This window comes from Sinohyriopsis cumingii, chromosome 3, assembly GCF_028554795.1.
Source record: "Sinohyriopsis cumingii isolate HCF-2022 chromosome 3, ASM2855479v2, whole genome shotgun sequence".
NCBI classification, from domain to species: Eukaryota; Metazoa; Mollusca; class Bivalvia; order Unionida; family Unionidae; genus Sinohyriopsis; species Sinohyriopsis cumingii.
Genome location: NC_142963.1, coordinates 52,420,441 through 52,448,198, shown reverse-complemented (window position 1 = coordinate 52,448,198; position 27,758 = coordinate 52,420,441). Strand labels below are relative to the sequence as shown.

The 27,758-nt window shown below is 38.5% G+C and overlaps 1 protein-coding gene across 1 annotated transcript; it reads left to right on the top strand.

The window, feature by feature from the left end:
* Positions 1-266: 266 nt before the first annotated feature.
* Positions 267-27,281, top strand: LOC149802864 (uncharacterized). The gene is made up of 5 exons (XM_089952308.1): positions 267-435; positions 1,988-2,101; positions 3,656-3,812; positions 6,295-6,465; positions 20,458-27,281. Exons 2-5 carry the CDS (start codon positions 2,033-2,035, stop codon positions 21,870-21,872), a joined length of 1,812 nt encoding a protein of 603 aa, XP_089808434.1. The 5' UTR covers positions 267-435; positions 1,988-2,032; the 3' UTR covers positions 21,873-27,281.
* The last annotated feature ends 477 nt before the right edge of the window (positions 27,282-27,758 follow it).

Here is a 27,758-nt window from a genome sequence, read left to right as displayed (position 1 = left end):
ATTTGATTCATTTCAGTTTATTGGTACAAAATCAAATAATAAGACGATCAGTAAAATAAAATATTTTTACAGACATGCATCCAGTAAATACTCTCAAGCAGGCGACACAAATTTTATATATAAGAAAAATAATGAACGGTTAATTCTTCTCTTGGGTCGAAGCGGATTTTGGTGTCCCGGGTGCCTATTCTGCGTTACTAACTTTGTTTTCACCAGTTGGTTCATTTGGCCTACTTTTGCTCTTGTCCATTATGTATTTTGTTTTTTCGTATACGGATAATACTACCATATTCGTGGTAAACGAATATTTTGTCATAGAAAGTTGTAATACGTTTTGTACCGAAATCAACTGGCTTATTTGTTTGCGGTTTTGATAGCTGCCATCAAGACTAATAAGAACATAGACTGGATCACAGTAGAGACTGCAAAAACTAGGTAAATCGGTGGGATCTTAATAGCAAAAGGTGGTGCTGAACATGAGATTCGATCGCGAACACATATCTCTTTGCTCACAGTGTTGAAAAAATGTATATTTATCAGTTAGAGGAATCAGACATTAGAAAGGTTTCATTATCACCCACCTGTGAAAGACAATTTTGACTATATTGTCATTTGTAAAATAATATTTAAAAATGTTGGTAGGACTTGTTTTTGTGTTTTTTTTTTTTTAAATTTATTTACATAAGCTGTTTTCTTTTTCCACTTGACTTATTTCCCTGTAGTGAGGCAAAGCAACCATTTTTTTTATATACTTAATGATGAATCTGATGATTGATTTCAGGTTGACTGTATCCTCATACATATGTACACACAAGTTACATTAGTCCTACAATGTAAGACATGGCACATGTTGGTTTTGTTTTGACTCTCAAAACATAAATATCAGCGTCAAGGTCTTACATGTAGGACTAACACTTACAGATGCCCCAAACTATAAAGCCCCACGGTATTGCCTGGAACGCTGAATTATCTTGATGTTGTACCAGAAGCATCTGAACATTGTATATTCGTTAAAAATCTTGTTGAAAGTTTCATGTCATCAGACATAATCTAGACATATTTGACAAGACGTTTATTGTTGGCTATGTCTGAGTGGAAAGAAGAGTAAGTTTACATAACATCCACACAAAAATGTCAGAGTATGTAAATATGTTAATTACTAGCGAGCAGCCAAAATCTGATGAAAGATAGATTACGAGATAATTCCTCATCCGGTTGATCTCCACTACCAGAAATGTCAACGACAAAAAAGGTAAATATCTCACAACATACAGTAACAGTACTCATGCTTAGTGTCAACATAAGCAGATTATGATATAACAGTGCACTGTTAAGATGGTCTGTCAGTATGGATAAAGAAATTGTTTATGTAACAATAGATAAATTTTAGTGCATTTTATATCAGGTTTGTGGCTTCATTTCATGGTGCCTCTGAATTTCTCCATACCAAACCAATGGTTGTATATACAAGTTTAAACAGCCAACAATGTCGCCAATAAAAAAAATCGCCAGATGTAATATTTTGCCACCTATACGGAAAATAAAATCGCAGTTTGCAACATTGTCGAAGCCCTACATGATCGTAGAATAAACATTTTACACTTTATTTCACTTTATTTTTTGTACTTTTAAGACAAAAAATCTTTTTTTGTGTACGGGAAAAATACTTATAAGATTACAATAGCCACTCCATGATCGTCTTGTATTATTCATGCTCGATCTCTTCCCCAAAATGATAATAAACTTTACGGGTTTGTTTTGGTACTTTTTAGAAAGATTTTTTTGTGTGTGCGAGAAAAATACATGTATATAAAATTTTGGGAGCCATGCCATGACTGTGTTTCATCTAAATTCATGTTATAATGGAGCATGCTATAGCAGGGTCACGCTGTATATAGAATGAGTGAGCGGTACAGTTTGGAAAAGTAAAGGATATGACTGTTTGAAAGTGCTCATCAACATTTGTACTTGCTTTCTTGTTTTACAGATGCAGAGTTAATAACTGCAGTTAGGTACCTGTGAGAAAATTAGAATGGAAGAAGAATCAGTAGAGTTTAGGAAACTCTTTCAGAGAGTCCTCAAATATGAGATCAAGACTTTGGTAAGTTTTTCAGGTGATATGTCTGATATTTGTGCTGGGTAGAGATGTTTTCTCTTCCTGGAACTTTGTTGCTATATGTGATTGCCAAAACCACTACTAGCTATCAGAATTTCATATGGTGATTTATTTCAAGGGAAATAAAGATTTGGCGATTTGAAACATAGGAACATTTACCATCAAATTATGCTATTGAAAAGTATTATCTGCAAATTTTGGGTTTAAAGTTGCTGCTGCCCATTAATGAAATCTCTTTTGAGGTAGATTAAAATTATGTAAGGGACTTCATTTCTTAACACAAAAAGTTGCAGAAAATGCATTAGTTGTTGATTAATCAAACTCATATTTGTTTTAAAAGTATAAGAACAGAATTTGGACAAAATAGGTAGATAATGAAAGAAAAAGTAGTTAATAATGAGTATGGACTCGGGTTGATCAGGAGCCAGATCCAAATTGGAAATTAAAATTTCAGGAGTCAGATCCAAATGGAAATGGAAATTTTGTTAGTATAAGGTATTCCTTAAAATTGGAAGTATGTAATAAAGATATTTAATAAAAGGGTTTGGGTCTGTTGCCCCAGATGGCTGAGTGGTGTAAGTGCTTGCCTTGACAGGTCACTTATATCTCACCACTGTCCATGTGGGTTTGAGTCTTGTCTTGGCTAAATGGGTATATGAGAAAGTTTGCCAGTACTTTCCTGTGGGTCAGTGGTTGTTCTCAGGTGACTATGTATAGTCTCTATTTTCGGAATCCTTATCTTGATCTCACTGTCATAAGTGGGTGCTTATGTAGAGACATAATTTGGGTTCTGTAAGTAACACTTACGATCATACAGTTTCTGAAATCTATTAAAGGTTGCAACTGAATAGGTGTCAGCCAGAACTGTACTTGCCACTGAAAAAGTACATGTATTAAATTCACAGCTAGATCAAAAGGATTGTCAGCTTTAAATGAAGTGAGTGCTGCCTTTACAAGGCAACAGCTTGTGGATCCTCATGAACTGGTAGAAAACTTGTATATGGTAAAACGTTATCTGATAGCTCATATTTTACCTGGGTTATTATCTATAGGCAGGCACTGGAGTACCTTGATACCCATTCACAGCTCTAGTCTAAATATGAGTTTAAGAACATTTTGGATTTTATCATTGTGATACATGAAGACTGTTAGCACATTAACATTATTCCAGGCTATTGGTACAGCAGCACTTTCAAGATTGGAGTTCATTCAGAATACCACTGGAATTCTTTCAGAATACTATGTACTTTTGGACTTGAGAAGTAACTTTTAGGACTTTTTGGGATTCAATTCATAATACATTAAGTTATTTTTTAAATTTATACTTTGTATTCCAGAGAAATAAATTATTTGTTGAATGTTACAAAACTTCTTGGTTTTAACTCTCTTCTGTTAGTAAATTTAAATAGATTTGTAACAAAATGTCTGAATTCATTTTTAAAGTTAAAAGGGAATTGCTTTTGTTGGGAAAAAAATGTACCCTGATAGATACCAAATGGAAACATATAATATCATGTGTCTTTTTCTTTTGTATTGCAGTTAGAGAGACTGGCAGATACAGGGGAGGAGTCTCTGATAGTCCTGGCCAGTGCAACAGAGGGGTCCTCAGCTCACCTGGGATCAGTGAAAGGGGAGGGATTTGCTGGGATTCAAGATCTAGAAGAACTTAAAAGCCAATTTCTTCACTTCTGTATGGGTAATGATCTGACAGGTTTTGTCACACAACAGTTACACGTTTAGTTAGATGAAATTGCTGTCCATTATTTTCATATAGTTCAACTAATGTGACTTGGTAAAAGTTCCCTTTAGAACATAAATTTAAACTGAATGGAGTTTTTAGTTAGGTATATTAGTGTGAACCTTTTGTATGTTGGCATCAACTGCATAGTTTGTTAGTACTGTGCATGTAAAATATGTATTTTTAAAAATGTTTGACACAAGAAAATTACAGTAGCCAAGTCCTCAATTAACAGTTCTTTTTTCAGACTTAACTAATATTTGATCTGTTTCTATAAAGCTTGTATGAAGCGTGTAGTGTGCTAGTTATAAACAGTGATTGCAAATGAAGTAGTGATACAGATGAGCCTGAATTTTGTGAGACTGGTTGACACAAACAGGGACGAAGGCACTGCCTTGTCCATGCTGCTGGATATATTTTACATGGACAAGGAAACTGGAGGACAAATGAGTGTGTGAACAACATTGATCAGTTAGCATAATCTGATCCCACCATGAAGCATATGGAGATATGCTATAAAGTGATTATAGAAGACAATTTTAGAGTTTCACCAATTCTTGAGTGGATATCACTACCGTCTGTGAGCCAAACCTACAAAGTGAAGGCTTCATTAGATGAGGACCTAGATCCCTTCCTCCATCTACTGTTGCAGTTGGCAAAATTTAAAGTGATCTATCTAACAAGATCTAGGGCCTGGGAAACTCGAAGCATTTCTTTCGAGAAAGCCACCTTTCAGCATCAATCTAATCACACTGTTACTGCATGCACTCTGACATATACAGTACCCTTTGGCCTGCCAGCAGTAGAATTAAGAATGTGTAGAGGCAGGCATCACAAGAACTGCCTCTACAGCTTGCCTTGCTGCCTACCAGCATTCAGACTAAACAAGTCTCAGCTACAAGGGAGAGACAGTCAATGGCAAGGAGAGAGAAGGCTGAACACTGCCCAGGTTTCAACCTCAGTCTGTTTATTATGTGACTAGAACACTAAGATAATTACCAGATGAAACAGAAACTGATGGATCGGAACAACAAACTGTTTCTAATAGCTATGCTAAAGTGGGACAAGTCCAAGGTTAACATTCTACTTGATCTAGTGATATACATTCCCCTGAAAGATCTTGGCCAGGCCCTAGTAGCTTGAACAGATGTCTCACCTGTTGCATTCTTTCCTGGATTGGTTTCTTCTTCACTACTGGCTTTTGTCAGAAGAGCCTTGTGTTAAAAGAAATTTGAACTTTCAATCATGGAAAGAATCACACAGACAAGAAGGCCCTCCACTTTTAAGACTAGCTAGGAAAGTTGTGGGTTCTCAGAAACTGGTGCAAAGTCTACAATATCATCCCTTTGAATGCCTTATGCCCAAGTTGGCTAATTTTTTCTTTCTTCATTATGTGGAGACAAAGTTAACTATCAGTGGCAACTACTCATTGTTCTCCAAAACATTAATCGTCATGGTAGTGGGGATATTAGTCATAATAAGAATCTATTAGACCTGATGGTAAATTCTGGATTGAATAGGATAAAATCTTTCACACTGATTCCCAAATGGAATCTGTTGTGCATTTTGAAATGGCTTCACTCAATTCCATGGTAGAGGTTGTATGCTAATTTTTTTTCCTTTTAATATCCTAACATTCATGTGATGGGGAACATATTCATTTAAGAAGGTAATGCTTTTAGTAAATCATTTTTCATTAAGAGTACTTTTCTGATGACATTATTATTAAACCCACTCACACCTCCCCACAAGTGCCTGTGTCCACATTGATGTGTTGCTTCACTTAAAAAGGTAAACATCTGGCTGATAGGTATCCAGCTATTGTTGGTGTCTGTAGGTAAAAGATAATTTTTTTTAATAACTTTGTCTATTTGGTATACAGATAGGAAAGACAAAATTTTCAGCTTTCCAAGATTACTGAATTTGAGAGATAGCAGAGATTATTTCCTAATGCTAATGTGATCAGGTATTTTTTTTTATAGAGAAACCCAGTTAACTTTGAAAAAAGGATTTTCTCTTTGATTATATAAATCTTGTTTTTTTTTTTCTTTTTCAAATGCATAGATGTTTGTATATGTACTCTTTAATGTTGAGGAATCCAAAGGGATTTGGTTTATAAAAAACACCTCAAATTGATGCAAATCACTGATATGTGTCTCAAAATCTAATTGCACAGCACCAAGACATTCACTGATGAAGGTAGAAAGTGTAGGATTTATTATAGTATTTGTTATCCAGATGCCTGAAATACTTTTTGTTCCAAATAAATTAAAACAAATATGGTTCTCTTTATTTAAAGTATGGGAACCATTTTTCTTCTGATAGGACTTGTTAATAACTCCATTTTGCAACCTACATGATCATGAAACTGCTGTAGCAATCTTGTCTCTTGTCTACGCACCCAAAAAAAAAGTCACTGAGCCATTGGTTTTCAATAAAGGTTGCCCTGTTGATGATTCTGACACTGCAAAGATGCCTAAGCAGGAGGACACAGATGTACCAGTAATGTTCATCAAGACAGAGCCTGAAGAGGAGGATTCAGAAGTGGGGAATTTGGTCACAGTACAGGCAAAAATGTCAACCACTTTAGCCTTAAAACGTGCAAATGAAGGTAAATAATTCTTTTCTTATGATGTCAAAAGTTAAAAAGAACATCAGATTAGCCTCTTGTTGTGCATTTTTAGCTGGAGTTCAAAGAAAATCCAGCCATTGGATTGGTGCTGTCTGTCTGTCCATCCATTTGGCATCAACACTTTTGTTGATGTTTTGTTTGGCTCTGCCAGTAGCTTCTCATGGGTCGGTGATTCTTCCTGGGTTCTTCTTCCACTAAATGTACAGGGTGTCAGGTATATCTTGTCACGTGCTGAGAAAGGGCCTTATACCTACAAAAAGAAAACCAATGTTTGTTGGATACTGTTTATCACTGTTGCCTGCAGAGTTATTCAGCTTGATACATATATGCCATACAAAAATGCTATACAGTTAAGACTATTGGTGTCTTGAGAAGCAGTAAATTCTTCTTTTAAAAAAGTATGCTAGGCAATTTAACCACACTGCATTTAGTAGTTGATTTCAGTGGTTCCCAACCTGTGGACTGTAGACCTTTGGGGACCCATTGGGTTATTCCAAGATAGCCTAAGAAGAGTACAAATATTAGCATGTCATGGACTATACAAAATGTTCTTAATTTAAAAAGGTTGCCTTATAGGCAAGAAGGTTGCCTCATACTAAAAAAGGTTGGAAACCACTGGTCTTATTTAAACCATACTCTTATGTGGCACCATGTATTTTTTTGCGATATGAAGGTCTGGTAAAAAAAAAACCCACCAAAACAACAGCTTTTCTTGCAACCAAATAATGGGACTATCCCAAAAATTGAATAAAGCAATTTCAGATAAGATGAGGCAGTGTTTTATGTTATTGTAATGATAAGAGGATGCCACTTTTCACTTAAATATGGACATTTTCATTGGCTGATTGGAACATCCTTCCTGAATTGGTAGCATTGTTAATTTGCTCATTTTTTCTTTTAAGTTCTCTTTTTATGTCCATATTTGTGTTACAGTGTTTGTCCATCCATCCATAGATCCAGCTGTTCCTTATTTTATTGTCAGTGAATAACTCTTGGTATTGAACATGTACAGTTACTGAACTTGGGTGGCTTGTGCTTTTCTGCTTGGGGTAAGAATTGTATTGATTTTGAGTCAAAAGGCCAAAGGTAAAGGTCATTGTGACTGAAAAGAAGATAAATTGTTTTTCACATGACGTTAGTTTTTTATCACTTACTTGGACCAGTCTTTGTTGATGGCATGTACTTAAGGCAGACAAAAATGCCTGTTGATCTTGGGGTTAGAAGGTCAATGTTGACATCACAGACCTGGACCAAACATTGTGGAAGGCTTGTACTGGGGGTAATGGTTTGTTTCGTTTGTATTCACTAGTTTTAATGACACTTCTAATATCTTATTGGCTAAATTATACTTTGGAAATTGGAGCCAAGTGCCTTTCCTTTGACATACAGAGGTGGCCAACTTGGGCTGGTCAATGTGGGTATCAAACTCAACCCATGGTTTACAAGTCTGATGCTCATCCTGATGAGCTACTATGGTTCCCTCACTTGGAGTAAGGAAGAAATATTTCAGTTTGGTGATCATAAAGTCAGAGGTCAAGGTCACTGTGACTAAAATAATAAACTTGATTTCCAACAATAACCTTAGTTATACATGATAGATTAGACTTTGTGGATGGTTTGCATGTAGAGTAAGGTAGAATACTTGATTTTGTGGGTGATAAGATGAAAAGGCATGGTCACTGGCTGGAAAATGAAACATGGTTCTGCACAAAATTTCAGTTCTTAACCATGTCCTTCACCAAAGTTTATGGGTGACTTAGATTTTGGGTATGAAAGAAGCCGTTTGATTTTAAGGTAAAAAGGTCAAAGTTAGGGTCACAATAACTAAAGAAATTTTAAGGTCTTTGCACAAAAAACTTTAGTTCTAAACTGCATACCTTGACCAAACTGGAGGCGATTGTAGTTCATTTGGTATCAGATTCATAATCCAGGTGTTGCAGACATGAGACCTACCCATGCCAGGTTCCTTAGGGTGTCATTGGGAGAGGCACTTTGCTCCCCTTTTCTCAGCATGATATAGTGATAATGTGTTAAAAGTGTTTTTGACACCAGCAAAGGCAGTTGACTAATGTTTGTGGATGGTACGAAAGAAGCCCATTAATTTGGGGTTCGAAGGTCAATGGTCATGGTCATTGTGGCTCAAATAATTTTTTTTAGTGACTTCTGCTGTATGTTAATCGTGGTTGGAAGAGTTTGGTACAGCACCTATGAAAGAAGCTGCATTTGGAAAAACAAGCTCAGAAGGCATCTGGAAAAAGTGCATTTAATGACTATTAAGAAGAAAGATTTCTTCTTAAAGGAGACCAGAAACCAATGGAAATATAGAATAATAATAAAAGTACTATAGCAGGAAACCTTATTCCGAAATATCATCTGCGACCGTAATGCCAATATTAAAATATTGGCCTATCTTCTAGGAGCTGAATTTCCGTGACCTCGTATGCAAAATTTCCGTGCCTATTCGGTTACTTTCGGGATGTGACGTCATAGTAGCTACTCCGGCAGCACAAGTGGGAGTTGCCAGAGTAAAAGACAATACCGTTTTGCGTTGCTTACGGGTGTAATAGAACATTAAGAAAAGCCTGTGGACAACATTTTTTTTTTCTTTTCCGAAAGATAAAGGCATAATGAAAGAATGGATACATTATAACAAACGAGTCGATTTCATAACAACACCATACAGCACTCTGTGACCGTTAATTTCTCAAAGGACTGTTACGAGAGGGATTCTGAAAAAATGGCAGCTCAAGGATACGCAAATGCTAGGCCTAGACTAAAAGTTGGCGCTGTTCTAGACATAACGTTGAATATTTTAAATCCTGGGAAAAGTGTTAAACGTGCGAGTTACGAAAATAGGCAGAAGGCCGAGTAAGTGACCACAAAATGCAACAATCAATTCACAGATCTTTTATCTACACCAGCAGTGCTAAAAATAAATCTGATAGTCCGACACCCTGGGCCCCTCTGGTTTTAGTTCCGGCCCATCCTGTATTTAAAGTGAGGTGCCCGTCAGGCTTGTCGAAACAAAAATTGTTTGCCTGAGGAAACTTTGATCGCGCTGGTGAAATGAGTAAATGTATTTTCAGAATGTTGACATCCATGCCTTAACACGGCACAATCTAAATCAAATCACTACTGTCCAAGATGAAATTTAGATCTGATTTTAATCAAATGGAGGCTTTGCCAAAATAAGATTCTAAACCAGTCGTGTTTCGAGAAAATACAGTTTTCAGTAATCTTATAAAAAGTACAAATTAAAAAAAAAATCATTGTATACATGTAATATGTATAAACGGTAATCTGTAATGATTGGAACTGATATAAAACTATTCCTTGGGCAGTTTAAATAGCAGCGATTAAAAGAAAAGAGGTCAAAGTTTCACTTTAAATGGCTGACAATAGAAACTGGGGGGGGGGGGGGGGCTATTGACCCAACCCCCAACCCCTTGCCCCAATGTGCGAGCGCCCATGGGACGTACCTTTTCTCCATGTGATACGCCTTATTATTCCCCCAGGACAAGCCCATTTTGCATATTCTGGTCAGCTCTGGCTAAATTGCAAAATAGCTAAAGTTTTGATTTAAGTACGCAAACAATAAAGCCGGTGTAACTAATGAACATATTCCTTATCCTTGAATTGATCTTGTAAAAAGGACTGCCCTTCGGACATAGTTCAAAGAAACCATGTTCGACAGTGTGTGTATGTGTAAGCACCAGCAATTGATTGCCAAATAAACGATGCCTATTTTGTTGTTACTTACGATGCCATGGACTTCAGGTTTAAGTCTTAATGCATGTAACACTGTTTGCTGAACAAAATATTTATTCAGAATTAGTTCTTTAGGGCCACATATACTGCATGGTATATTTTGTTTTATTCCTTGTAATTTAATCATGGTAATTAAACTTTATATATACGGTAGAGAAATGTCAGGTGTTAACTGGCCGAGTTTCTTTGGCGGAAATGGAGATGGGATTTTGTTTGCAGAGAAAATTTCACAGTGATCATTCATTTAAGCTAATTGGTGACAATTTTATTCTTTTTAATTTTTTTATACTATAGTACTGTTGTAGTTGTCTAAAACATCTGAAATTTACTTGAATAATATTTAATTTTCACGTTCTATTTACTGAAGAAGAAAATAAGAAAAAACTGTTGTGTGATATTAATTATTTCGTCCAGTGCCGGATTTAGACGTGTGTGCGTGTGATTTGAATTTTTAACGTAGTTTTAATAATTTTTCAGTCATATCGCTACGATGTCTGCAGTGTGGCAGTTTAGACTGTGGATTGCATACGTTATATCTATTTATAAATGGTTCAGGGTTGGGTTTTTTCTTCTGACAAATGAAAATTGACAGACATAATGTAATAATCGGGAGGTTTTTCTCCCGGCTTGAGAGTTGACAGGTATGTACTGTCCGGGCTTGTGGAATTTCAGTCAGGGCTTGAGTTTATTTAAGTCACCAGCCCGGGGCCTGTGCCTAAAAAAATTTCTTTTAGCGCTGACCAGTACAGTACATAAACTATTATATCAGACTGCAGATTCAAGTTTTGAATGTGCAACCCAAATGTGGTCTCCTTTAATCTGCCTCGCTCGCCAATGTTTATGTTTGTATTCGAGGACTGGCTAGTAATGCGTCACGGTACCATGTGATCTGTTATCTTATCAAAACTCGGAAAAACTCAGCAATTTACGGAATCGTGGTATCTTCCATGCAATAAAATAACTACCCGCTTATGATATTTAATTTATAAACATGACAGTCGAATTAAAATCTGCAGAGAATTACATACGTAAAAGGAAAATTTTGATTTCTAGTCTCCTTTAAGAGAACAGATGTACCCCTCTGTTAGAATATGTGCACTGCATGCCAATACAATCACCAGCATGAAAGGAGAAAGGCTCTCATTGAGAAGGAAATGAAATGATTGCATAATGAACCAAAAACGTCAGTGGTTGGAAGTCTAAAGAAATCTTTGCCAAAGCCACAAAAAGAGCTTGACTGGCATATCAACGGGTTGTGTCCATTGGAGAAAAAGACAAATGAATGTATGGGATTATTTGTTGTTGTTGTGGGGTTTAATGCCATTTGTCAGCACATGATAGGCTATGTATGGCGGCCAGTATTAATGGTGGAGGAAGAACCCAGGAAAACCCCGGGAAGAACCACCAACCCACGAGAAGCTACTGGCAAGCTTTCTCACATACCCACATTGGCCGAATCCTAGACTCGAACCCACGCAGACAGAGGTGAGATGGCAGTGATCTGTAACGGAGAGTGCTTTCGGCCAATCGGGGTCCCCGGGATTATTTGTATATAGTTGATATACTTGGGTATTTATTTAACAGATTTGTTATGAAAAATGAGGATTAGAATACATTTGCTGCGTAAATTGTGTTTCTCCGAGAATACTTACCCAATCACATTAACGTTAGGATATAAGCCTGCTACCTCTCGAATCCAGCCCTACTAAAAGACGAAAATTCGTCTTTTCTGCCTATCTCATATAGACCAAAGGGCAATAACTCTTGCCCCTTACCTCCCCTTGCCACCGCCAAGTGTCACTAGTTTTTTAAGCTGAGTGATATATATTATACGAGGATGCTTGCATAGTGGGGTGGTTGGGAGGGTTTTTAAGTAATGTGATCGGGTAAGTATTCTCGGAGAAACACAATTTACTAAAAATTTGCTTTCTCCTTCAAATACGTTCCCCAATCACATTAACGTTAGGAGAATAAGTAATAGGAGGAGGGAATGCTGAGCATCCTACCTCCACCCCGGGTACCTTCTAGGGAATGATGGCTGGATTCCCCATTTGAACGATAACCTGTTCTCCTAATTTCATCAGCAACACAGCCTAGGGTCCCGTGATATGTGACCCCTATATACGGTTAAGAAGATAGTTATTGAAATATTCTTACCTACGAAATTTCACTGGCGAATCCAGCGAAGCTGATAGGCTGTGCTGATTGTTTTAAATGGGTCTGGTGGCCATCTGGGCTGCCGACACTGGACCTACCAGATTCAAGGTTTGCCTCTGCGAAGCCAAATATCTGAGATAAAAACTGGAGAAGGTTGACTCTGCATGCCAGCCAACAGCTTCTATTATATCTCGGATCGAAACATTGCATTTGAATGCCAGGCTCGCCGAGATTGCTCTAATCTCATGAGCCATAATCTTAATGAGGCGACTCTGATCTTGTGAGACCTCAGAGTACACTGAGCGTATAACCCACTTTAGCCATGAAGCAAGGGCTTGAGGGGTGATATCCCATTTACCAGCTTTGACCGGAAGAAAGAGGCACTTACGTGTGTCCCGACATGCCTCTGTGAATTTTAAATAGTGCTTGAGTGCACGAACAGGATCTTGCATGGCTGCTGCTCTTGACTTATCTTTGGAAGAGAGCGAGTGAATGATGATTCTTTGATTGCCAATGGATGGTAACCTATTTTTGGCTACAAAGCCTGGTTGCGTCAGGAGGACCACCGAACCATCTGATCTGAACTGAAGAAAGTTCGGGTCACTGGAAAGGGCATGTAACTCACTCACCCTGCATGCTGAAGCTAAGGCTATCAAGAAACATGTTTTGTGTGATAGTAGCTTTAACGAAGTGTGGGCTAAAGGTTCAAATTTGTCTGACTTGAGCCATGTTAAAACCCAGGACAGATTCCATTTTCGAAACAGGGTGAGGGATTTTGGTTGATTGAAATCAAAATTGGCTAAAAGATCTGATAGATCTTTGTTATGCCCAATATCACATCTACCATGATGGCAGAATGTGTCTGATATCATGGAGCGGTAGCCTTTGATAGTAATTGGGGCCAACTGTTTCTCCTCAAAAAGCCAGAGAAAAAAGTCGGCCAGTTGATGGATTGGGACACTCAAAGGGACGATGTTATTGATATGGTACCAGTCCCTGAAAACACGCCACTTTCCCTCATAAGCCTTCAGAGTGGAGGTCCTTCTTGCTCTTGAGATTCTCTCCACAATCGAAGGTTTAAATTGTTTGTCTCGCAAGGCTGCCCGGACAAGAGCCAAGCATGAAGAAGAAGACGGTCCAGGCAGGGGTGGAACACCTGTGACCGCGGTTGTTTGAGAAAATTTGGGCTGGTTGGAATCTTCCTGGGTAGATCTATCGCTAGATCGAGTAGATCGGTGACCCAGGACTTGTTCCATCTGAGAGGGGCAACCAGAATCATCCGACAGTTCTGACCCCTTAACCTCTGGATTATTTTCGGTACCAAAACCGTGGGAGGGTAGGCGAATGCCCACAACCCCTCCCAGATGATTGACAGAGCATCCACGGCCCAAGCCTCTGGGTCTGGAACCGGAGAGACGAAGGTGGGCAACTTGCAATTCCACCTTGTCGCAAGAAGATCGATCATCGGATGCCCCCAAAGTGTGCAAATCCGAAGAAAGACTGATTGATGGAGTGACCATTCCGTGTGAATGACTTGACCTTTCCTTGATAGAGTGTCGGCCAAGACATTGAGTCTGCTGGGAATGTGTCTGATTTGTACGTTGATGTGGAGGTTGTTGCACCAATGTAGAAACTGCCAGATCAGAATGCACAGGTCTGGTGATTTGGTGCCCCCTTGTTTGAGGAGGTAAGTCACCAGCACAGAGTTGTGTGACATAATGAGGACAGTTTTTCCTGAGAGTTGATCCTTCCAGAAATGAAAGGCATTGATGACAGCCCTCATTTCTAAAAGGTTGATGTGGAGAGGCCTCTCCCCTGGCTCCCACGTGCCGCTGACTGTAGCGAAGTCCGGCAACAGGTGGGCACCCCAACCGTAGGTACTGGCGTCAGTACATACCGTTATCTCCGCTTGGGGCATCTCCAGAGGAATCCCCGTGGACAGCCAACCGGGGTTGTGCCACTGACGCAGGGACGATCGTATCTCGGGCGTGATCATTATTGTTTGATTGAGGGGACTTGAAAAGGGGCGCCATTGTGCCAGTAACATCATTTGTAAGGGACTCATAAAAAGATTGCCAAGCGGGATCAAGTCCGCCGCCGCATTGAATAATCCAAGGAGTTGCAAGAATTCTCTTGCTGAAATCCACGTCCTGTTGGAAATGGACTTGACGAGTTCGACGATCCGGATTACACAAGCGCGAGGAAGCCATACCAGATTCAGATCTGTGAGAAACTCCATACACAGATGGACAAAACGCTGGGATGGACGGAGATCGGACTTTTTCCAGTTCACGAGAAAGCCTAGATGATCTAAAAGCACTAAAAGATCATTTCTGCCTTTGAGCAGAATAGAACTTACCATATGTTTCTGGAGGATGTCGTCCAAGTACACTGCCATCCCTGTAGATGAAGTCGAGCGGAACAGGGTGATAACGCAATCCATAACCTTGGTAAAAGCCCAAGGGCTGATGTTGAGGCAAAAGGGTAATACCTGGAACTGATAAACCGCATCGCGGTAAGCGAATCGGAGAAATTTCCGTGACGCGGGGTGGATAGAGACGTGAAAATATGCATCGGTCATATCTAGGCTGACTGCATACTCGTCCCGCCGGATGGAAAGACAGATTGATCTCGCCGTTTCCATCTTGAATTTCGGTGGTAAAATGTATTGGTTGAGGTGACTCAGGTCGATGATCGGCCTCAACTTGCTGTTTGCCTTCTGGATAAGAAACAGCCTGGAATAAAACCCCGGCAATTGCGGTTTTTTCACAATCTCCACCGCCCGTTTTTCTATGAGGGACCATATCTCCTGTTGTAGAAAGGTATCCTTCTCCCGATTGGACGGTACGTCCATGAAGAGGGGAGAGGAGGACAGGGGAGGGGGTTGGATAAATGAAATCCGAAGTCCCTCCGAAATGACCTGGATCACCCAATCGTTCTGAGGAAAAAAGGTGGTCCAGTGGTCCTGAAATTGCAGGAGGCGGCCGTCCACAGGTAGGCTGTCCGCGGGTGGTGGAGAGGGTATGTCAATTTTTTAGAGTTAGGAGGCTTGAAGACGGAGAAACTTCGTTTCTTACCGCCTCTGTATGGTTGCCTCCTAGCTTGATTAGACTGTTGTCTCCTGGCATTGGGTTGGGATCTATACTGCACATTTGATTGTAAGGATCCCTTGTCCCTGGTCCGCCAATCATCCCTCCGCTGTGGCAGGGGCTGATTTTTTCTAAACGCCTATGAGGGTTGGGCGGCGAGTTGGAGGGGCAGTTCCTGAGCTGCCTGCTTCCGAACTTCTTCAATTTTTCCTCCAAAGAGTAAAGGTGACCCAAATGGAGTCATCCGTAAAGCCAGAGTATGATTGGGCTTGAGCGACGTGGACCGCAGACATGCGTCACGTCGTATCAGGTCTAAGTTGGCAGAAGCAGTCAGTGCATTAGCCATGGAATGGTGAGCTGCCCTGTTAATAACTCTAGCAATCTGGGCCGTCGCTTCCCAAGCGTGGTCATTGTCGGATTTTTCTGCGAGTCGGAAAATGGCTAATGAAGCCAAGTCTAACATTGAAGACATAGCGACTACGTTCCGGACTAGCTTTGACATGGCATGGAACACATTTTTGTCCACTTTGTAAAACAGTGGAGCGGACATGTGAACTGCTGCCATATTTTTGTCCAGGGCCGGAAGATCAGTACTGAAGGTGTCTGAATGAGTTTTGTACCAGCGACACGAGAACGTCACTGGTACTTGGCTTTCTGAAAAGAACGCCTTAGCATTCCCTGGATCACCTATTCGTCCTGATAGACGATCATTGATCTCCTTAATTTTTGCCGACTGGGGAAGGAGCCAGAAGGACGGTGTCTCTTCCTCCCCATCAAGATCTACAGACGCCTTAACTTTGTAGTCTTGAGTGCCGGTAGGAGGTGGGGGACATTCTGAAGTTGCCAACACCCTATAAATTTCTTCCACTGCCGCCTTGAAGCCAAACTCAGTCCGTTCCATGGTTGGATCTGTGTACGGCTGATTTGCAGGAGTTTCGTCACCCTCACTGTGTGCCGAGTCGTGTTCTGTAACAGCTTGCGTTTCTGGATAGAGCATACCAGGTGGCATAGTTGATGCGATTCCGTCATCCTTAACACTGTCACTAACTCTCCCTTGTGGATAAGCCGTGAACATATGGACGGCTGACCCTGCTGGCTGGTTTGTCCGGCTTGTGGTCGGTATGAATGTTGGCAACGGTCCTGCTATCACCGGTACCGGCTGCTCCAATGGCCTGGCTGGACACACAGATTTCTCACTAAAATCTCCGCCATAGTATTGGTATGTTGCTGGCGATACAGCTTGACGGACGGATTTATCACTAAAATCCCCGTAAGTCATGTTTGGTCGGACTGTTTTAGCAATAGGGTCCCCATGCTGGGACAGGTGGACGGCCGGTGACGTAGAGGTTGTATAAAGAAATGGATCCGATGGATTGGGTAAAAACCCCATGTGTCCTGACTTACAGGCCCGAAGGCCATGCTTGGACATGCGGGGGGACTTACGCCCACTGGGCAGCCTAAAATTGGGGGAACATTCCCCCAAAGAGTCAGAAAAAGCTGTGGAAGCGAGCGAGGGAAATAAGGGTATTATCTGGCCTGATGTCAATAGCTGCATCGTCGTTTCCTGGACCAAACGACGCATCTGTTCAAAGTTGGACTGTTGTACCCTGTCAACATTATTTTCCTCCATTGCCGCTGATGTTACTGTGGCTGACGGTTGCAAATGACGAACTTTAGGTGGAGGGGGGACCCCAACGTCCCCCACAAGGCTCGCAATGGAGGCTGTCTTATGATGTATACTGAGGACATCAATGCTAACTTTCTTCGACTTATTCTGTCTATCCCTCCCTTTTGCTGCCTTCTGGACTACATCAGCCCACGTTTGCTCTGTCCAAGTATTACACACACTGCATGGTATAGATGATGTACACTTGGTACATACAATACAAGAGTCATGGTTGTCTTCTTTTGCTTTGAACTTTTTGCATTTCATGCATTTGGTTGACATTTCTACTGAAACGACAAGAAAAGAAAACAAAGCACAAATTATCAATTCAGCATGTTGTTAATTCGCTAATACCACAACCGTTACTAATGGAGTAAGCGAAATTAGTCAGTGTCGCGTTAACTCTTAATTGACAACACGAGTTCCACGATAGCGTGTGTAATATGGTCTAAAGTAAATGAAATCCGTAAGGGTGACAAAGTCACTCAGTTTTGAAAAAAATTGTTAAAATAATGTATACAACCTGTAGAAGAATGATTGTCCAACGCAATAAATCCAAAATTTAACTTCAGATGGTCCAATTTAACGCTAAGATGGCTTGGATTGTTTGGAGGTATAATGTACATGTTATCAGTACAGGCGAAGCTTAAAAACTAGTGACACCTGGCGGTGGCAAGGGGAGGTAAGGGGCAAGAGTTATTGCCCTTTGGTCTATATGAGATAGACAGAAAAGACGAATTTTCGTCTTTTAGTAGGGCTGGATTCGAGAGGTAGCAGGCTTATATCCCTAATGTTAATGTGATCGGGGAACGTATTTGAAGGAGAAATTATTGTTACTTAATTACAGTGTGAACACTGACATGCATATGAAATAACTTCAGCATCAATAGTATTGGAGAACAAATTCATTGTGACATTACTGAAGTAAAGTTGAATATTTTTGGTAAGTTTATTAGTTTTTCAAATGATTATTTTGGTTTATTTTATGATCATAAGTTGCACCAGGAGCAGTTTTTTTATGAGTGTATAATGTGTTTTTGTATTGAGGGCCCTGACCCTCAAGACCCCATTGTGGGAAGTATCCCCAAATCCCCCTTAAAATATTTTTTGCCTTTTTAATGGATGAATAAATCATGTCTGATATATATATTGAAGACAGTTATCATGATACATATATGATACATATATGGAATACAATTACAGTAGAACCTGTCTTGAAAGACCACCTCTTTTGCCAAAAAGTTATGGTCTCTCATGACATGTGGTCTCTCATAACAGGTCACAATGATATATAATGAATAAATTAGTGCATTGAGAATGTGGTCTCTTGAGACAGGTAGTCTAACACTGCATTAGTCTTTTAAGACAGGTTTTACTGTATCATGATACACATGATATTGAAGACAATTATCATGATACATATATTGAGAGTGTGTGAGTTGGAGTTTTAACGTTTTAACAGTTTTAGTCTAATCACTATGATGTCTGAAGTGTGCTAGTTTGTAGCACTGTCTAGCATTGCAGCATCATGCTGCAGAGATGTTGCATCATGTCCCACTCAGTTACATTAACCTGACACCAGGCGGACCAGTCCTAACACAGACCTCTTAATGCTGATCACCAAGTGAGGCAGCTGCTAATACCATTTTTAGAAGTCTTTGTTATGACTCGATCAGGGTTCAAACCAATGACCTCTTGCATCTGAGGTGGATGCTCTAACCACTTATGCCACTGGAGTGGTTATATATCATACTGAAGGCAATTATTATGATAAATATATTGAGAACAATATTGATGAAAGATACATATCACTGAAAACAATTAACATGATACTTATCACAATACAACATTTCTGGTGATACCCATCCCAAATATTGAAAATTTCTTTGAGAGGACAGGCTGAACCCAGTTGGTCATTTGCATTAAGAGTGAATTCTGGACTATATCATTGTGATACAGTAAGACCATTGGTACATTGGCACATTCAAGACTATTGGTACATCAGCACATTCAATATTGGAGTTCATTCGGAACATTCTGTACTTTTGTAATTGCGATAGAACATCTAGGATTATTAGAGTTTATTTCAGGATACTGTAAGTGCCTCTTAAATTTTCCTTTTTTAACTTAGAGAATTAAATTATTTGTTAAATTTTACAAAACTTGTAGGTTTTGCTTTTTCTGTTGGTTAGTTTAAGACCATAGAGCCAGAACTTGACATTGTCATCATTGTAAATGTTAAGATGCTATACTAAAGTTTTGTGTTTTGCAAGTCAAATAGCTGACAGGCTGCATTCCACATCTTATTTAGCATATCATGCTCTGACTTAACACATGTTGCAGTTGAGACACTTCATTCCATGAAACCTTTGTCTTGTTTAGCATATGGTATTGTGTCTTACACAGGTTGTAGTTGAGATGCTACATTCTGTGAAACCCTTGTCATATTTAACATATTATGTCTGGCTCAGGTTTCATTTGAGACACTGTATTTCACAAAACCCTTGTCATATTTAACATATTGTGTCTTGCTCAGGTTGCATTTGAGACACAGTATTTCACAAAACCCTTGTCATATTTAACATATTGTGTCTTGCTCAGGTTGCATTTAAGACACTGTATTTACAAAACCCTTATCTTGTTTAGACTATCTTATTGTGTTTTACACCATCTGGCAGTTGGCTTCTTGATGTAAATTGTTATATCACATCCTGACTTAAGATCTTCTCTCAAGTTGTATGCATGTTTTGAAGCAATTAATTGATTTATTTCATGCAAACAACATTTAATGATATGAATTTTGTTATTTAGAATTATTTTTTATTACCCTTGCATTGCTCCACTTAGATGAACTTCTCTCCAGTCTGACCTGTAACCTCCACCTCACTGCCATTGAAGTCGGTCTTTATGGCCAAAATATGCAGATGACTTGAATGTCCCCCAAAAATTAATTCTACATAAATTTCTATGTTTTCATACTTAATTTAACATAGATGTATCACTTTTACAAACATGATAGAGAATATATATTATAATTTTGCATTGATGAACTCCTTCTCAAAGGAATTAAGAGAGTGACATTTTTCCAATTTGAGTCCATTTATTGAAACTCTTCCCAGTGGCAAACAATTTTTAGTTCATTTTGATTTCCTTATTTTGACTTGTTTCTATGTAAACATTTGATTCCAGAGAGCTTCTTTTGTCATGGATTTTTTCCCAAAAGTAAAGGACTGGGCCATCTCTTTAAGAATGGTAGACAAACTTCTAACTAGCACATATTTCAAATTTCAGAGCCAGCAGAAAAAGGGAGGTTACGAAAAATCAAGCCAAAAATGATGCAGGAGAAAAGGCAACATAGACAGCAACATATAGGATGGCCATATCTGTCGAGTACATCTTTCATAAGGCAGGGCAGCTGTACTTCCAGGAATGAGAGTGTTAACAGTTATGTTTCCCAGGTATTGCCAACTGGCCCACTTATACAAAACCAGTGCCATATACAAGACAATTGTGATATGGGACAAAGAACTGAATCAAAAAAGCAGTTGGATACAAATGCAAACTCAAATGTAAAATTGTCTACAGAATCAGCAAAATTCAAAGAACCCTGTCAAAATAAGGAACCCCAACCCATTATGTATATAGAGGATACTCATGATGAAAAATTGTCTACCGTGAACAAAGAATTTCACCATGAAGGTTCAGGCGAAGACTTGAACAGAATCACAGAGTTATATGCACACATTCCTGGAAATGAAAACCCTTGTCACTCTTTTGGAAACAGAGATGCAGATGGAAGTATATACCATTCTGGAATAGGATCTACTCAGGATCCATCTCAGAGTCGGTCTGTCCTTTCAAATGCCACACCTAATGTTAGTGTCAAACTGGAAGATGTTATTAACAGACTAGTGGAAGTTAGGGAGGTTGGTTTTGTGGATAAAGTTGCACAATTTCAAATGTCCCATATTGAAACAGGTTTAAGTAGCTCACAGAGAAGGAGAGGTACTGGTAGTGAGCCTGGTTTGTCAGATTTACCTAAGAGTTCACAGTATGACATTAACATATCTAGATCAAGTCAGCCAGAAAGCACTGATCTGACAGGTTTATCAAATAAAATAAACAGTAATAACGTTAGGGTTTCTGGACCCAGTCTTCCAGGAAATGGCAGGTTGTCTTATTCATCAGATCTATCAAAATGTTCAGAAAATGATATTAACATCTCCGAATCAAGGCTGACAGGAACAGATACAGAATTAGATGACAATACTGCCGAACAGTTTTCAAACAAAAGGACCAATAGGCATCAAAACGCTTCCAACACAAATTTGAGCAGTGCAGTTATAGATTCCTTAGAGCAGGAAATATCTAAGAAAAATGCTTTTAAATCCATTGGCAGATTGTACAAGTGTAAGCTTTGTCATAAGATCTTGCAGTGTAAAAGTTCCATAGACACACACTGGCGGTTGCATACTGGAGAGAAGCCATTTGTCTGCCAGGTTTGTGGGAGGGCTTTCTCAAATTCTTCTAACCTTCAAAAACATCGTGTGACCCACACGGGAGAAAAACGATATCAGTGTAACATATGTGGCTGCCTGTTTTCTACATCATCCAATATGAGAAGACACAAGTTAAAACATACCACAGTATTACAGGGCCAGGATTATGATGCCCTGAGGGCAAGTTTTCTTTTGATGTCTAAGTGATCACTACATAATCTACATGAGGAAAAATCGTTTGCATTTTTCACATGGGACAATAAATTGAATATAAGCTTACAATGTAAACTGCTTCAACACTTTGACTTTATGACAGGTCTGGTAAGATAGCTTATTGTGCTAAAGTATATGGCATTGAAATTCCCATGGTCTGAGCTTTATAAAAGAAAATCACATATCATGGCTTGAAATTAGCAGTACTCTGCTATCCTGTAAATTTCCTGTCTGACATGTACTTTTTATTATTTCAATAGTCCAGTGACTAGTATATCACATGTATCTGACATTGTTTTGTGGGAAGTACTAGTGAAGATTTAGCATGACTTAGATTTCCCAGTCTACTAGTCCTTCTGGCTACAGAGAAATTTATGTGTTAATTTCTTATGCCGGCATACTAAAATTTATTGATTGCAGTACTTTGAACTTAATTGTGAAGTATTTTCTGCCAGCATATATCATTTACTTGTATGAGATAGCGTTGTACATTTATGTGGGCAGAAGGTGAAACTTTGCAGTCATAATGTTGTCCACCATCTATTTGGTGCCTGTTGTTTGTAATACGAGAAGCCCTTTTTTTCTTCAACAAAAGCATATCAAATGACAGAATTGTGTGACAGAAATAATACCATTAATTAAGGGACATCAGCTTGTAATGCCTAAAGGGATATAGGAGTTTTTCTTACAAGTGACTTGATGCCTGCAGCAAAGATTCATCAGTACAATTAAGTATAGAATTTTTTTAGTTATTCAGAAAGATATCCACAAAGGCTAAATGCCATGCTTTTCACATGTTTATATCTTTGCTTTCAAGATGCATATGCAAAGCTTGTTTTGAAAACCATTTTTAATCATGTACACATTTTACTGTTAAATTTTACAGTTCTTATTATATATCTGCCCCCCATTAGATGCTGGTGTCACATGATATTCATGAGTGGACTTTTCAGCCTGTGAATTAGCCCCAAAAAGGCCTATTAAAATGTTAGTACATATCCACAAGTTACTCAATGATGTCAGAATATGGCCAGTGTGACCCACCTTTCATGCTCATGTTAATGTTTGCTTAACTGGCCATCGACCAGGAAAACTTATTTGTTGTTACTATTCCTCAACTATTTGGAGAACTGTCTTTAAATTTTACACACACATTCAGTCCAGGGTCTTGTTGGTCCTAAATGAAAATGGTTGTGCTCATACATCCAGTATGGCAGCTGTTTTAGACATATTGAAAAATATTGCTTCTCCTTTTAAATGGTTGGTCATGTCAGCTTGAGGTTTTCTCATGTAGCAGCCATCTTGGAAATCTTGTGTCGTGATCCTCCTGAAACAGAAAGGCATATCAACATGGGGTTTTCACCAAAAGACTTATGATATCTAGTGGGTTTAAAATAAAACTAGTGCCACTTGCACTTTCAATATGACAGACGCAGTGACCATAAAAAAAATGTTGTTATCATTACTTCTCATGCATGGATGGTCATATCAGCTTGGGATTTTGCTTAAAGTCTTATGATGTCTAGTTGGTCCTAAATGAAAATTGTGCCACTCAGGCATCCAATATAGCTGCCACAATGACTTCTTGAAAATTTTGTTATCACATCACTACCTCTCCTTAATTAATAATGGTCATAACAACATGGGGTTTTCACTGACAGGCTTTTTCTGATGCCTAGTTGATCCAAAATGAAAATGGCTCTGATCTGATGTCCGTTTCAGTTGCCACTTTAGCCACATTGAAAATATTGTTATTGTTACTACTCCAGAATGAAAAGTCACACTGACATGGGGTTTTCGCCACAATGTATGTAGTTTGTCTGAAATGAAAATAGTGCAACACACACACACAATATGGCAGCTACAATGGCCATTTTGAAAATCTTGTTATCATTATATCTCCTGAATTAATGGTCATATTAAAATGGTGTTTTCACTTAAAGATTTCTTATGATACCTAGTTGGTCATAAGGGGGCGCTCACCAGTTAATATGTACTTTTGAGAGCGTGACGTATGTAAGGTGAAGTAGTTCGCATTTAAAACATGCACAGTGGAGAGAATGTTGGCATACCTCTATGCTACATTAATGTAATGGGGATGATATTTCTTTGGATATTGTACTTTTGGAAATTTTACATGATTTAAGCACATTGCTAACTAAAATGACTGCTCCCTTGTGTTAAAAAATCAGCCTGAATTAGCCTAAAGTACACTATACATTGCAGCTATTAAAATAGGGAAAATGAATTTTGCCAGACTAGACAATACCAGCTTCTGAAAGTGCAATGAATGAATTACCAAATATATGAAATGTAAAAAAAAAAAGTTATCGGCTCTTTTTTTATACAATTTACCTCTGAAGTTCAGGAAGTGAAAATGACCAAGTAGAACTAGCACTTTTTTGAAAGGTGCACATCTGAAGTAAGGCCAAGCTGTATACTCTATAACCCATATTACACCCATCAATCATACACCAAAATAAAGGGAATTAAAGGTTCTTTGAATTATACCAAAGATATACAAGGTATTTTTTAAACAGCCAATATAACCAGTGAGGAAAGCTGGGGAAATTCTTTTTCTTTAAAATCCTAACCCAATGCAAAATACGAAACTGTAGAGTGCCACCTAAATGAAAACCTCCAATATGGATGCCATGATGGCCGTCTTGAAAATCGTGTCAGACTGATATGGTGCTATTCTGATATCTAGTAGGGCCACATTGCAGTCAAATTGAAAATCGTGTTCCTCACCAGAAGACTTATTAAGATGTCTTGTTGGTCTAAAATGTGGCCACCCATGGGAACTTTCTTAAAAACCTTTTTCTTAAAAGGAAAGTAATTTTGCCATGGAGTTTTCTCAGGAGTGTTTTTGGGTCTCCATTTGGTCCCAAAGGAACATGATGCAACCTGATCTTCAAGATGCCCAGTATGGAAATATTGCCTTCATGTCCACAAAACTGATGGACATATCAACAAGTTTTCACAAATAGACTGCTTGTATTACCTAGTCTGTCCTAAGTGAAAATGGTGAGTCATGCATCCAATGTGGCTGCCATGGTGACTATCTTGAAATTCATTGTCATTTCTTCTCCAAATGGATGGTCATATTGACATGGGGTTTTCATCATAAGACTTCTACTTATGTTTACATGGTCCTAAATGACAGTGGTGCCAATCTGACATCAGATATGGTCACCACTCAACTCATTTGAAAATCTTGTTATTGCTTATTTATTGATTAAGAATGTTGGCGATACTTTCAACATAAAACACTTAAAAGGAAGAAATGGTCTTGAATTTCTGATAATTCTTTTTAGCCAACAGAGCATCAGTCCCTTTGAGGCACTTTTATTTTCTGCAATCTGTTCATTACACCTGCAATATCAAAATATATTTTTCTTCAATATTTTAGACCCTTTTCACCATCAAATGAATTTTTGTATCTGTGGATGCATGTCAGGGTGAGCAATCATAACATAAAAACAAGGTCATTGTGACCTCATTTTATCATATGAGTGTTTTTTTTTTATAGCTATTTGTTCATCTTTGAACCTATTTTGCTAACCCATGAAACTTGGCATCTCAAAGAGGAACTCAACCATGCACAGAAGTAGGTCACTGACCTAGTTTTCATGGTGTAGTGACCCATATGCCTTTCGGCTTTTGTTACGCCCTCAAAGTATTGGACTCTGTTTAACTTACACTCATCATAATGTTTATATAGAAACATCTTAAGAGTATTTGAACCATACCAAAAATAGGTAATGGTAACCTAAATTTCTAAGTTTAGTGACTTTTTTACTTTCAACTTTTAATTCATTTACATCCTCAGTATCTTGAACCCAGTTTCATCTATGCTCAGTTGTGTCCTAATATCCGATTTCAGTTGTCTCTTTTATTCTTCTCCATACCAGTCTGTATATTGTCAGATACTCTAAATGTACTGCAGGTGCTATGGGGATTTTGTGTATATTGGAAATGTCATGTTTTTGATGAACGCCAAGCTGCCCCACGAATGCTTCTTGTAGCCAATAGTTTATATAATAAAGATATATTACCCATTAGTTGACAGAACAAGTTTCATGCATTGTCAATTTGGCATACAAAACATTTTCATTGGAGTCTCTAAATGAAAATGGTGGTAAGTGTGTACCTTGCCCTGCAAGACTTGTATCCTTACCCTTCATCCCATGAAATGCCCTCTGTCACAGTGGTTCCCAAACCTTTTTAAGCCATGACACTAAGATATTTTGTTTCTCAATCTCATGACTCAGTTTCCGCATTTTTATAAGTTTTTCCATCCTCCCAAAAACTCCTGGTGACCCTCTGTGACCCTTCAGAACATACATGTGACCTGGATTTGGGTTGCAACAAGGGGGTTGGGAACCACTGTTCTATCACAATCTGTGGAAATACTAAAGTCTTGACTTGCAAACATTGTAGCCTTTCACCCTGCCTTCTATCAGAACATGGAGAAGTGCTAAAACCATGCCCTGCAAAATATATGTCCAGACTCGTTCACTTCCTACCCTGCTCTCTATCAGAATTGGGTTAAACACAAAACATATATATATATATATACACATATACATACAGGGCCGGCGCCAGACCCGGCCAGACTATCTCGTGCCCTAGGCAAGGTTAGATTCTGGCCCCCCCCCCGGGGAAAATATCAATTTCAAAACTTATAAACAATAATTAATAATTTTTTTTTAAAAATGTGCCCCCTGAAATCGGCGCCCTAGGCTGCCTAGTTTGCCTATATGGTAGCGCTGGCCCTGTGTATATATATGTGTGTATATATATATATATATATATATATATATATATATATGTGTTTGCAACATTATTCTTACTGCTAACTTGAGTTAAGCAAAAGTATACAGAAATGTATTTTGGGGATTTTTTTCTTTGCTAATGTCAATAAATACTTTCACTCTTGATTAGTGGTCATAGAAGGACATTATATGTGGAAAACAGATGGCAGTTCAGATGTAAAAAGCAAAAACACATTTTGTCATCTGCATGAATCATTTAAATTACTCTTATTGGTTGGTCTCTTCAGTCACTTTAGAATATATATTTTTAAAACACCCATTTTAATTAGATATACAATATTGCTTTCAGATGACTGTAGAGATTGATGATTGTTATTTCAATCTTTTTTAGTACTGAATTTTTCAGTTAAAGATGCATAGATAAATGTTATTTGATTTTATTCGGTATTTTGTATTTGATTGTATATTTATGCTAAGTATACAGCTTTAAATGTGCAACTAAGGTTGAATATAATCTGATGATTATTGTTTTTCTTTTATTGCATCAGTTCTTCTGCAATGGTCCTTAGGTGTAGCTACTGTATATGCAGGATTCAATAAAATAATAGTCTTTTTAGCAGTTAAATATATCGTCTTTCTTTTTTATAACCCTGTCCAAAAAGTTTAATGGATTTTGTTGAATATAATTTGTTCAGTGTTTATTTGCAACCAAGCATCGTGAAGTAAAGTATGAGACTGTGTAAGCATGTCTGTCTGTCTGTCTACTTTAATGGATATGCCATGCAAGACATAGGCTTTAGATCCAGTGCCTGACTGACAGTAGAAATCTAATATATTGCTTTCTCTTTATAACACCATTCATAGGAACCATAAAAGTGAGGTAGCCTTAGGCAGAGAGATTTTCCAACATAGCTGTCATATAAGAACGGACCCCAGAAATATGGTATTTAAATATGAGAATTCACATTGTAATTGACACTCATCAAAAACAAACTAAATGGCAGTGAAATGAATTGTTGTTGTTGTAGGGTTTAACACCATTTTTCAGCACAAGATAGGATCATGGTGGCTAGTATAACTGGTGGAGGAAGAACCCATGAAA

What these genes read in the sequence shown, in the direction of transcription:
- LOC149802864 (XM_089952308.1), top strand. Translation starts at nt 2,033, where the DNA reads ATGGAAGAAGAATCAGTAGAGTTTAGGAAACTCTTTCAGAGAGTCCTC. An exon ending in AATATGAGATCAAGACTTTG is followed by an intron (nt 2,102 to 3,655) that starts GTAAGTTTTTCA and finishes TTTGTATTGCAG; the next exon opens with TTAGAGAGACTGGCAGATAC. An exon ending in ATTTCTTCACTTCTGTATGG is followed by an intron (nt 3,813 to 6,294) that starts GTAATGATCTGA and finishes TTTTCAATAAAG; the next exon opens with GTTGCCCTGTTGATGATTCT.